This window comes from Montipora foliosa, chromosome 5, assembly GCF_036669935.1.
Source record: "Montipora foliosa isolate CH-2021 chromosome 5, ASM3666993v2, whole genome shotgun sequence".
Classification (NCBI taxonomy): Eukaryota; Metazoa; Cnidaria; class Anthozoa; order Scleractinia; family Acroporidae; genus Montipora; species Montipora foliosa.
This window is the reverse complement of record NC_090873.1, coordinates 28,641,919-28,654,418: the sequence shown is the minus strand read 5'-3', so window position 1 is coordinate 28,654,418 and position 12,500 is coordinate 28,641,919. Positions and strand designations below refer to the sequence as shown.

Genomic DNA, 12,500 nt, shown 5'->3' with positions numbered 1-12,500 from the left:
ATAGTACCACTTTAAGGTACAAAGATATATTAACAGATCACTGGTAACTGAAAACCAATGTTACCTGAACTGGTAAGTTTATGGCAAAAGATAATGACTCATTTTGTTATTTCAATTTGATTATGTAATGTACCGGTATTTCTTGTGACAAAATTTCAAACAACACTTATTGCCCATTTATAATGATATGTTGTGGCTAGCTTTGGTTAACTATAATATATTACATGTATTGTATGATGGTGGACTGATTTTTAAATCATCAATCCGGTATAACTACATATTGATCATTTTGTAGAACATTTTTTCAAAACAGAAACTAAGAAAACAGTTCACAAGATATAATACAATGAAATGGTAACTGAAGACCAATAGCAGAAACATGAGAGGACTGGGACGAGTTTCTTATATTGATTAGATTGAAAATCTAAACATTTCAAGTAACTTACTGAATGAAAAGCTACCCAGCCAAGTTTAAGAGTTTTCAGTGGAAAATTGTTCAAATGGGAGCCTTGCAAAAGTTGCAAAATTCCATACAAATCCTTATAATTTTGTGGCCCTTCTACCCAATCCATACAAACTCTCTATTTTAGGTGATATTTCAAGAGCTACTATGGTTAAGACTCTCAAATTTAGTTGATCTTTCATTTGAATATCAGTATCTTAGTTTTTCAAACAAACGGAAAACAACCATACTCTTGCCCAGTCGTCTCACGTTTCTGCAGTTGCCTCTGTTACCTGGACTTCTAAGTTTTGGGCGAAAGATTGATTACAGCTTGTTACGAAGGGAACAGTCCTGGGGCAGAATACATTTTACATTTCTTATACTGTTCACAGCCTCTCTATAATTTACGCATGCAAAAGAAAAAGCAAGCGAAGCGACTGTGAAGCATGCAGAGGGGGGTGGGGGTGGGGATGGGGTTGGGGTGATGGCCCTTAAGTTGCCTTTCACCCAATGGGAATTTTCCATTTCTGGAGAAACCAGAAATTCACTTTTTTCCAAAGATGTCTACAGCCCCTCTGTTTTCCCTTGTCCCCACCAATCTTCCGTTTTGCACTGGCGTCCAGTTCTCTCACAATTATATCCATGCATTCAACAATGGAATGAAAATACGAGAAAATAGAGGGCTGTGAACAGTCTATACATTTCTTAACGAGCTCTCTTATCAAGGGAAATGTACTTTTTATGGTCATTGATCCATTTGTAAAGTGAGTGGATGTCAAGTCCATTCAATGGATCACTTGAAATTCCAGGGAAACTGGGCAATGATCGGCCATCTCTGAATTCTAGAGTGTCCTCAGCAATTAACTTGTTTAAAATGGTCATGAAGTCTTTTGAATCAGACCTGACAGTGTGTTTCCCTGATTTCTTAATTTTGTGGATGGTTGCATCAAAGTTGTCTACCATTTGTCGTTTAACAAACTGGGATTTACAAACTCTGGTGACTGCCTTCTCTGTCAGATTTCGTCCAAGTTTCCTGATTTCTTCCTTGAGCCCCTTGTTGTCATGTTCCAGGTCTAAGTCCAATGGAACATTGGATCCTTTTCCCTTGACAGATCGATTCCACTGTAGTCTGTATGCTTGGCGCGGTGTCAAGAGACTATTGACCTGTAATGTATAGTACAGGGCCTCAACAGCATACTTGGTGCTTCCAGAATCTTTCTTGAAGTGGAGAAGAAACATTTTCCAGCACCTTAAATTCCTGTCGCCATCCCCTTCACCAACAGCATCGAGAAATTCTGTGAACAAAAGACCATAGTTGATCAAGCAGCAGTTATAGTTGTAAGAATCATCTTTCTTTGTTTGTTTTAGCTCTGTTGATGTGGTGGTGTTTTCATTAAATGTTACATCTTCGGTGACTGGTGGAGGGTTGTGCTGCTGTTCATGGTCTCTTTTTCGTTTCCCATCATGCTTGAAAGTTGCTGGACACCCTGGTGATCTGCACATGAAACGACCTTCTGGAGTAACCATTTGCCTTGAATTTATCTGGTCTATTTCATCCTCATCTAGCACAGCACTTATAATGTCAGCAGCTTTTGAATTAGCAATTACAAACATGTCCAAGATTGCTTTGGCAACCTTGAACAAATAGAGCCTGCCTAGAATGCTTTGGTTGTCGTTTTCTTCTTGGGCCAAGTGTGGCATTTTCATGGTTACAGGCGAGGCATCAATGGATGACATTCCAAGAATCTTAAGGGCTGCTGCAACCACTCTCGCTTCAAATTCAAGAAGGAAAAATTCCTTGCACTGGGTGTAAGCTTCGTGGACATCAGCCTTTACATTCCTTCGGTTGATAAGATTTCGATCACTGTACATTGTACAGGCCTCACCAGCAGATTTGGGAGAGTACAGATTGTTGAAGATGTTCTAAAAAAAGAGAACATTTCTTCTGTTATATGAAACCATAAATGTGACCATATGGTGCAAAAAAAGACCCTGGAGCACAGGGTCCTATGAATGAATTCGAGATGACGAACTTTTAACAAAATAGATAAGAAAATAGATGTAAAAGACCAGTCTCTTAGCTCCCCAAACTGCAGGTATTAGAGCATAACCTTTTCTTACTTTTTTATAATCTTAGCAGAGAATAGACCACTTTCGATATATTAAAATTAAATTCAGCTTGGCAGCGAGGCTTAGAGGACACAAACAAAGGAAACTGAATGACCATGTTTATTCATTTCTTTTGTTTGTGTCCTCCAAGCCTCACTATGAAGCTGAATTTTAATATATCGAAAGTGGCCTATTTACATTGCTTTATGTGCCCAGTTAACAAGCATCCTGTCTTTCTGCATCAGTGCAGGAAGAAATAACATCTCAATGTAGTTAATATTGCATGCTCATTCAACTGTTGGCTACAAAATGTACAGTACATGACAATATATTGCTGAATTGTATTAAGACCCAATAAAGTACATGAGCTCAGCACTTAAATTCCAATATGTTTATTTTCTTAAAGCTGAAAATTTTAATACTTACACTCAAGAACTTCACACCAGCATGCCAGTCTGCAATCCCGAAATGGAAACCCTCCAAACGATCCAAGGGTGTATAGCCATTGGCCATGGATTTTAAAGCATTAACAGCTCTCTCAATTGTCAACTGATCTCCAACAAGACCTTGTTCATCAAACCTTATTTTGTCTTCCTCGCCAACTGTTGCAACATACTGCTGGCATTGCTGTAGTACCTTGACAATTCCCTCATTTGTCACTTCGGATTCAAAAATAATACCCATCTGCATCTAAGAAATAAAAACCAACCACAGAAAACAGGTTGTCATTTCATTTTCAGAAGAAGACAGTTCATTTCAAAGAGAGTAGCAGCAACATTTGAAATAAGTAATATGAAATATTATAATATGAAATTTGAAATATGATGTAATGGTTGTGATATTGGTGTTTTCAAACCTGAATGAAATACCTGTTGAAGGTCAATTTGTTCCAACCTAGGTCAATTTGTTCCAACCTAAGTCAATTTGTTCCAACCTAGGTCAATTTGTTCCAACCTAGGTCAATTTGTTCCAACCTAGGTCAATTTGTTCCAGCCTAGGTCAATTTGTTTCAACCTAGGTTAATTTGATATTGCAGATTAATTTATATACATTTAGGGCAGAGGTACATGTACTGTAGTGTAATAATGGCTGGTATATTCTCTTTTATAAGTATGACTGAATTGAATAATTTAAGGAAATCCATTAATACTACAATGTATATGTAATTAAAAAACTTGCATTCAAGTCTGCATGGCTCAATGGTAAGGCATCAGGACCTGAATCCAAAGGACAACCAAAGGTCTGTGGTTCAAGGCTCCCAAGGAAAGAATTAAGATAAAAAGAATACAAGTTGGGATATTGGGAGAGCAGGGAGGGAATAGTAGGTGATGTAAGTAGAGAAGAAGGAAGATGAAGAGAAGATTGAAGGTGCCAAAAATATCCTTAAAAAAGCAAAAGCAAAAAAAAAAAAAAAACAAATTGAACTAGGTTGGAACAAATTGACCTGCAACATATAGGGAAAAGTAAGGCATTCTTTATGCAAACATTTCCTACCTTTGATTAATACTCATTGAAAGGGAGATATGATTGATATGAACTATGATTAATAAAATGATATGATGATATGATTGATTAAAACTATGGCATTATTATCAAGCACCTTTTTGGACTGCTTGCTCATCTCTTCCGAGTGCCTGTGCTTAATGTGTTTGGGAACATGGTTTCCGAGGCACTGCAATGCTGGGATTCGCTTCACCAGGATACGTTGAATGTGTACCAGGTAATTATCATACAATGCTTTGTGATCAGCCATAGAGGGAATAAGATCTTTGTTTTGTACATCTGTAACATCCATAATGGGCCTATCATCTGCCAGGTGTGGTTTACCCAGTGAATATCACTGTTTTGATGATCGGATGACATGTGTCGCACTTCTTGTCGCATGTCCCAATTGTCAACCACGATAGAGAATCCACATTTTGGTTCTACAGTTGAATTGGCTATGGCTGAACAGTGTCCTTCTGAGATTCTGCATGATACAAATGGACTATTCACTTGTTGATAAGGGGTTGGTATTTCACTGTACTGATATGTCGCTCCACTTAATTGAACATTGACTGGTTTGTCTGTACCAAGGGTTGGATGGCTGACTGGAGATGGAATGCTGTCACTATGTTGCTCAACCAGAACTGCACAAGAAGTTTCCTTGAAAGAACTGCTAACCTGAACTTGCTCAGTTGCAGATAGTCCAGTGTGGTGAGGAGAAAGAACTACTGGAATGCTGTTGAGTTCCTGATCTGCAGAAGTACTGGTAACAGCAGTGGTATGTGTTTCTTCAAGAGAAACACTGGCTTCCACTTGTTCAGTTGCAGATGATGCATTCTGACCAGGACAATTCTGTTGTTTCAGACTTTCGTTACCTCTTTCCTTCAATCGAACAAGCATTTTGTCAAATGAACTGCCATAGTCATCCACTTTTCGTAACAGGCGACTGCTTGACACGGTCAGTCTCAAGGCATTCAATCGTGTTAGTAATGTCTGAAAATAAGATAACATTTGATTAGTGCTTTGAGCTTGAAATACAATCATGAATCGCAGCAACTTACATGTATTTTTTGCAGTTGATTTCTCAGTAGGTACATGTAACTATATATCTTAAAATCAAAGAATAGTAATTTTTGACTAGAATGGATCACAAGCAATGGTAAGTTTCAAAGAAAGAAGGATTTGTTACCTGTGATTCTACTAAAATATCAAAAAATTCGTATATAAATCCTGTAAAATATATATGACTAGTCATCAATTTTGATCAATTTTTATTTCGAACATCCTAGTAAGCATTTAAACAGTCTGCTAATTATTAAAAAAATTAGACCCCTAGCCCGAAAGAGCTAAAAAAACAATTAGACCCTTCGCCCTCAAGGGCCATGGGTCAATACCTCATTCGGCGTCACCTCATGGGCTATTGACCCTGTAGCTCTTTCGGGCTATGGGTCAATAGCCCATGAGGTGAAGCCGAATGAGCTATTGATCCGTGGCCCTTGAGGGCAAAGGGTCTAACTGTTTTAGCATCACCCAACTAGTTGGACAGAAAGGGCGTTAATAAAGTTTGCAAATGCAAGTTAAGAAATATTTATTTGGGGGAAAAACAAAAGAAAAACCGGCGAATTTTGCTATACGATTACTATTACTAATAGTCCCTTAGTAGCACAGCCAATCAAAATGCAGGATTTGCCTTAGACCACTAGTTGGGTGATACAAACATAAGATATTAGCACTTTCTATTGCAATTAAAAACAATACCTGATTGGCACTTGACCTAATTAGTACTGTGACAAGTAACTGCACAGCATCCATGCCCCTTGACCTTTCCCTTAAAAGCACTGCTCCAGCCATTGCCACGCTTGGAAGCCAAGAAACAGTCTTCACATCCTTTCGTCTTCCTGATAAGGCACAAGACATAAGGAAGGAATAAAACAATGGGGCTTTATTCTTCCACTCCAGACATAGGGATTCAAAGTCAAAGTTCATCATGTCTTGACTGTTACTCTGTCTTGCCATAGATTGGTTTTTGGTGGAACAAAGTGAAGAACACTCTGCTGCTGTTGATCGCAGAACATATTTTACAACTTCTGCCCTCAAGAGTTTGTGCTGCCAAATTCTATGTGCCATCTGTTGGTAGGTACCACGAAGCATTGCTTTCCCGATTGGCTCCATGTCCTTTGCCAACCTTCTGCGCCTAGTGTCACTTGGCCATACAACCTCTATCTAAAGGATAGAAAGCATTTATAATATTATTACACTTAGTCAGGAATAACACGGTGAATTATAATTAACCCTTTAGTGCCCAAGGGGCCTCCCTTTGACGAGTAAAATCGTCTGGCGTTAGACAGAGTAAAATCTATAAGTCACTAATTGGGCATTAAAGGGTTAAAGGAAATAGTTTTTTAAAAGGCCGTTTCCGAGGGGGGCAACTGGGTCGGCACCTTCGATCTTCAATAAATCCTGAAATTTTTCAGAGGGGGTAAAATTCAAACCCCTCCAATGAGGGAGGGGGGGGGGGGGTGGATAAAAAATGGGATAGCCCTATATAAGCTCACCATTAAAAGTCAAAAAATAATATAACCCTAAAATTAATGCGACAAAGTTACTTCTGTACTTGAGGTGTAATACAGAAAAATAAAAACGTTTAACATATAGGCTCGATCACCAGCCGCTGTTCGGAAGAGAAGCCCCAGACACGAGAGAGCGGCGGAAATCGAGCCAAAGTTACATATTATGACGCAAAATTTCAAAAGTCCACTTGCAGTAACATTACGGATTTACTGAATACCAAAATCAAACAATTTTTGCTCGAGCTACTTACCACGACACCGGGCTCCTTCGGTTCTGTCTGTTTCGGATTTTTCGAGCACGTGCTCGAAGTCTGCGAAAGGTTGACCACAGGTAAAGAGCTGTTGTTTGGTGTCGCTGCTTTTATCGATTTTTTCGGAGTGCACGTATGAAGAGGAACGAAAGTGCTTGGCAAGGACCCACTATCACTCTCGCTGGCCTGTGTAAAGGTCCGGACAATTGCCTCTGCTGATTCTTGCAAACTATCCCGAAGACTCTTCTGCTTACGCAACTTTTTCAAGCAGCGTTTGCAGATACGGCTTTTGTCGTCAATCGGTACGGCTATCAGGAGTTTTCTCAATTCCTCCTCGATCGGAAATTCCGAACGACCGCGTACATTTATGCGGGACGTACTTTCTTTAAGCTTCGCTGCGCATAAAACACAACAAACTTCATACATATTCAACAGAGTACCAGGCGTATTGGCCGCCATTTTGATATGCAAATGAAAATTACGCAACCATCATAAATTAGTGTGTGACGTCACCGGACGGAATTATAACGCCCAGACTTGCCAGACTTCAGGCGTCTCTCGCCCGGGGAAGGCTGAGGGTGGGAGACGAGACGACTGACATTTCAGTCAGCAGTTGTAACTAGCCTGTTCCAGGCTCTCAGATGGTCGAGAAAACGAAAAGAACGGCGTGTGAAAAGCGAGTGGGGGCTTGGGTCGAGGCGAGTCGACACGAACAAGTAATTTATTTGTGATAAACCAGTTCTGATGAATTTTGCGTCACTTTTTGTTGGTTTTCTCTTTACTCAGTTTGGATCAAGTTAGTGACTATGTCAGAATTCCTGATATGTTTATTTTATGAAGTGATCATGATCACAGTCACTCATGATCAGTTGCGAATGACGCATCCAAATGACCCACCAGTATTATTTATCCCTTAATTTTTTGTTCAGCCGGATTCATTATTCCTGCTCACAAGGTTTTAAAGAGGAACATTGCAAGGTATTTGGTAATATTAGCTTGCTGGGTGTAATCAGATATTTGTCTGTCGTTGCAAGGTAATAAGTAACAACTAGCTTGAGGGGTCACGGTGCTAAATTATTTGTTTCTTGTGTGATCGAACTACAATGTATATACTGCCCTCCATTCTTTTCTTGCACATCGAGAAAGTAAGTAAGTAAATGATGTATCTTGAATTGTTCCTGAACAGAGAGGGTTTTAGTTTTTGAATCCGCTTAGATTCAAAATTGAGGGTGTCACAAAGCAAATGACGATGAAGAATGCATTCAATCAGTTTTAGCCATAACAAACCCTTAATGTCTACTCGCTTTAAAGTCTTACTTAAAGCTAAGCAAGACCGGAGCCTCGTATAATGTACCCGTTCTCATTACAACTTTGAACCTCGCCGAACGAAACCATTACAGTGGAACCTCGATTTAACGAACCTCTATTTAACGAAGTCCTCGATATAACGAACGATATCCTATGTCCCAGCCAAAGTTATAGTAAAATATATGGAATAGAACTTCGATATAACGAACCTCGATATAACGAATTCTTCGATATAGCGAACATAATCGGGAAGCCCAAACGTAAAATCTACCTCGATATAACGAATTACAATGTCAACACGCGACAGAAGATAAATGCTGAACAGATCAACAGTCAACAAATCCTGAGCGTCTGCTCAAAAGTGAAATTAATAGACACTGAAAGTGCCCATGCTTAATAAATGAATTGAATCTCAAAACTTCGGGGTGACGAAAATTACATTGAATTGTGTGACAGAAGTCACCTGTGTTACAAATCGGATATAGCGAACTTTTTGGTCATTTCCCCTCAAGTTCGTTATATCGAGGTTTTCGAGATAACGAACCCTGGATTTAACGAACAAATTTGGTCAGTCCCCAGCGACTTCGTTAAATCGAGGTTCCACTGTACTTGAGTTTTTCGGAGCAATGGAACAGTCATCTCACCTCGATTAGTGTTCAAATTGGACTGCTTCACTGATCAGTTGCGCAGTTTGCTCGAGTATCACGGAAATGACTTCTCCTTGCTGCTCCATTTGTTAGTTCTCTTGAGAACGTTTCAGCTTTCCGCTCCAGTTCTACATTTTTAATGCATACTAGGCATAAGGGCATTTTGTTATGAAAGTTAAAAGTTTTCCTACAAGATTCGATAATGCATGGGTAACCACATTAAATCATCAAATTTTGCAGAGTCATTTCTTGTCGTCGAGGACCTCGCATTGATTAGCATCCGTTTTGGTAAGTTGCTCACAGTTACTCATTTCTTAATAACAGGAACAAGTAATTTATTTGTGATAAACCAGTTCTGATGAATTTTGCGTCACTTTTTGTCAGATTATTCCATATTTAAGTTTACTTTCTGAAGTGCTCACAGTCACTCATGATTAGTCGTGAATGAGGCACCCAAATGATCCACCAGTATTATTTATCCCTTAAATATTTTTTGCAGCCAGATTCATTATTCCTGCTCAAAAAGTTTTAAAAAGGAACAATAATTTTGCAAGGTATTTTAAAAGTGATATTAGCTTGCTGGGTGTACCTGTAATAAGTTATTTGTCTGTCGTTTGATTGAACTGTGACTAGGTCACTTGTGTTCATTTTGTGTTTATTTTTATTCCAATTATTTTCAACTTCTTTTCATTATCCTAATTACTATTATTTGCTTGTTTACCCATAATTACTCAATTTCCTCATATTTTTGCTTGTGTCGTTGTGTTATCCCCACACATTTCTCTTACCTAAATCCTGTCGTGTAGGATTGGTAAACTCCTTCTTCCCTTAGGTAAATCCTGTATTATTGGGTAGTAGATTGACCCCTAGCCTTATTTGGTTTTTAGTTATTTTTCTATTTTCCTGAAATCCATTATAAATTGGCTACCATTTACTCAGTAAAATTGTGAATGGTTTGAACCCAGGAGTCATATCATTAAGTAAAGTACGATCGTCCGGGTGAGTGTAGTCCTGAGAAGGACTGTTTGAGATGACATTGACTGACGTTTCGACATAGTTAGTGGAGGTGGAATGGTTAGGAAACCCGGCGAATATCAGTGGCAGATTTTGAGGTTGATACGGGCGGTCACGTGACAATGACCGTGCAATCCAAAACAACATGGCGGAATATAGTGATCTACCCTCTATTTGGAGATGATTTGGAAGCAGTTCTCGAGGCTTTGGAGACAGATGACAATGTCGACGAATATTTCGAAGAAGCTGTGACTGAGGTGAGTGTAGGAACCCGCTTTTATTCTAATATACAGCAAAGATCTCAGAGTTTGTGATCAGATCGGTTGTCCTCACTGCAAAACACTGGACAAAGATAACTCAACTTGTATAAGCTCTACTTGTCTCGAAATATCACGAGAAGACTGGCCATTTGAGAAACATGAATTAAGCTTAAACATAGTAATGTTCTATAATTAACTCTCCATGAACGAATCTATTAATTTTTCCTTCTTTTCACCAGGTACAAGACGAAGAGATCTCGTGTCTATTCTGTTCAAAGAAATGCAAAAGTGTTGGTGGTTTAAGACGACACGTTACTTGTAAGCATAAAGATGAAAGGGAGAACGGTCCAGAGACTGATGAAGGCGAAGAAAGCAAATTTACAAACGAATTGCCTGCAAAGATGGTCGAGAAAGTCAAACGCCGCTTGATTAACAACAAGGTCTTCTCCAAGGACATCAGAGAAGAGCTCATTGCTTATCAGTTCACAAACTTATCAGAAGAATCGATGGAATTCGCTGAATTACAAAAGATGTTTAAACAGTTGATAAAAAAAAAGACCAGGAGAAATTCTACAAGATGTTCTATTCCACTGTACCATTGAATTCAACAAAATACTTCACTGGACTGGCTAGGAATGCTGCCACACTGTTATCAACTAAAGTAGCCGATGTTATGCTAGTGTGTATTAAAGAGAAGTCTGTTGTTCCTGTCAAGGACTTTGAGATTAAGCTAAGTGATAAAGAAATGGCAGGTTTGCAGTATGTTGGAGGATATGTGTTTCACAAATTATACAACAAACACAGACAATCAAAACTGTGTGAATCAACAGCAAGTCAGCAGTCTATTGCTGTTTTAAAAGCTGGCAAAGAGCAAGAGCATATAATGACCGAAAATCATAAGCTTACTTCATCACTTAACCGTGGAGGACTTTGGGGAATCACAAAACCTGCACAAACAATATTTATTAGGACTGAAAAGTACTTCAGATTTTTAACTTCCAACTATCCTGTAACAGGGATTGACATTAATGAGATAAGGTCAAAATCAACTAATGATAGTGAAGTTCTAACAGCTTTCAACTGTATAAAGGCAAACTCAGAACTTAAAGTAGAGGATAGGGTGGCCAAGGATGTGCTACAGAACATTATTCACTTGTACATCAGAGTTCGGTCATTTTCATTTGCTCGAGATGTTGGTCAGAAGTATAAATTACAGATGAAACTAGTCAAGGAGAAGGCATTAAGAAAACAAATAAGCCAAGCAAGCAAAGATTCTAAGATTCGACAGCCTTAGAAAAATTTTTACTCAGGAAAATTTTTACTTGCTGTAAGAAATAATTTAAGTAGTGATATAAATGGTTTAATATCATTTTATTATATTGCAACATAACATTGTCTTCGCTCAATATATACATGTAGAAGGCCAGGGTTAGATATTTTAACTTTCACAGTCTAGTCCAAATTTAAACTGAATTTTAATTTTGATACTTTCCATGTATCTGATGTAAAGCTTATGATAAAGAAGCTTGCTGATAACATTAATTAATTGTTTTTCTTTAAAGCTTAATGCTTGTTTGATATTAAAAGGCATTGAACATGATAAAAAATTGATATCTCTATTAGTCCTAAGATTGTTTCATTTCCAATCTATGATTCTTAATTTTTGAAAGGGTATATGTGAAGATGACTTAGCTAAAAAATAAAACATTCACCAGAAACATCCATCAGTAAAGCATGAAATTATTTACAACTGTTCATTGAAAATTCAACTAGTGTATAAATTCACGGGTAACTCATTCATGATTGTTTCATCATCTCAAATGTCATTTCTTTTTTCTCTTTGGTAGAGGGTCATTGGTAACATTAACCCAGGCCTTCCTCTTATCTTTTCTCCCTCTAGTATTTCCAGCCTGACATGAAACAGACCCCTGAATTCGAATGATGTTGTCATTATAACCAAACATTCGAATGCCTGGGTTGTCATTTCTTCTTGAGATCTTTCGCTGACTTCCAAAATATTCCTCAATTACATCTTGACAAAATCGCTCTGTCAAAACATATTCCACTCCTTCTTGAAGTAGGAACTTAGTAGCTTCAACAACAGAGTGGGTTGTTATCTGCATCCCTTCAAATGTTTGCCAAGACAGGAACATTCTGCTTCTAGCATTTGCAGTGAAATTGCCTGGTCTGTCCAGGGTACTCTGCTTCCACTCTTTCTGGTATGTTAGGAATTCATCTTCCAACCAGTCAAATCTCTGATCTGTAGTGGATGTGTATGGGGCAAGGAAAGGTTTCCTCTTCCTCTGATGCTCCTGTGTACTGCGTACATTCAAGCAATCAAAGAAAGAGTTCACCATTTCACACAACTTGGCAGTACCTGCTGTTTCAGGTGGGCTGAATGCCTTGAGGACAGC

General features: G+C 38.5%; 2 protein-coding genes across 12 annotated transcripts in view; one reads left to right on the top strand and one right to left on the bottom strand.

Annotated features, from left to right (window-relative positions):
- The window catches only part of LOC138003881 (tetratricopeptide repeat protein 28-like), a 250,699-nt gene that overhangs the window by 211,330 nt on the left and 26,869 nt on the right, over window positions 1-12,500 (top strand). For 4 of the 11 annotated variants that reach the window (XR_011123685.1, XR_011123686.1, XR_011123684.1 and 1 more), the window contains exons 1-4: window positions 7,555-7,653; window positions 7,787-7,835; window positions 9,053-9,100; window positions 9,312-9,366. The gene's annotated coding sequence lies outside the window, so the exon portion shown is untranslated. Of the gene's footprint in view, window positions 1-7,554; window positions 7,654-7,786; window positions 7,836-9,052; window positions 9,101-9,311; window positions 9,367-9,777; window positions 9,864-10,325; window positions 10,465-12,500 lie in introns of those variants that run through there. The other 7 variants (XR_011123690.1, XM_068850162.1, XM_068850165.1 and 4 more) reach the window with 5 other exon arrangements.
- On the bottom strand, window positions 1,136-7,300 carry LOC138003888 (uncharacterized). The gene is made up of 5 exons (XM_068850194.1): window positions 6,858-7,300; window positions 5,795-6,259; window positions 4,152-5,029; window positions 2,978-3,241; window positions 1,136-2,365 (listed from the first exon to the last, which is right to left on the bottom strand). Exons 3-5 carry the CDS (start codon window positions 4,344-4,346, stop codon window positions 1,148-1,150), a joined length of 1,677 nt encoding a protein of 558 aa, XP_068706295.1. The 5' UTR covers window positions 4,347-5,029; window positions 5,795-6,259; window positions 6,858-7,300; the 3' UTR covers window positions 1,136-1,147.

Coding starts and splice junctions, on each gene's coding strand:
- LOC138003888 (XM_068850194.1), bottom strand. CDS start 4,346: ATGGATGTTACAGATGTACAAAACAAAGATCTTATTCCCTCTATGGCT. Junction 3,242..4,151: donor TGAGCAAGCAGTCCAAAAAG/GTGCTTGATAAT, acceptor TTTATTTCTTAG/ATGCAGATGGGTATTATTTT. Junction 2,366..2,977: donor CTGGTGTGAAGTTCTTGAGT/GTAAGTATTAAA, acceptor CTCTTTTTTTAG/AACATCTTCAACAATCTGTA.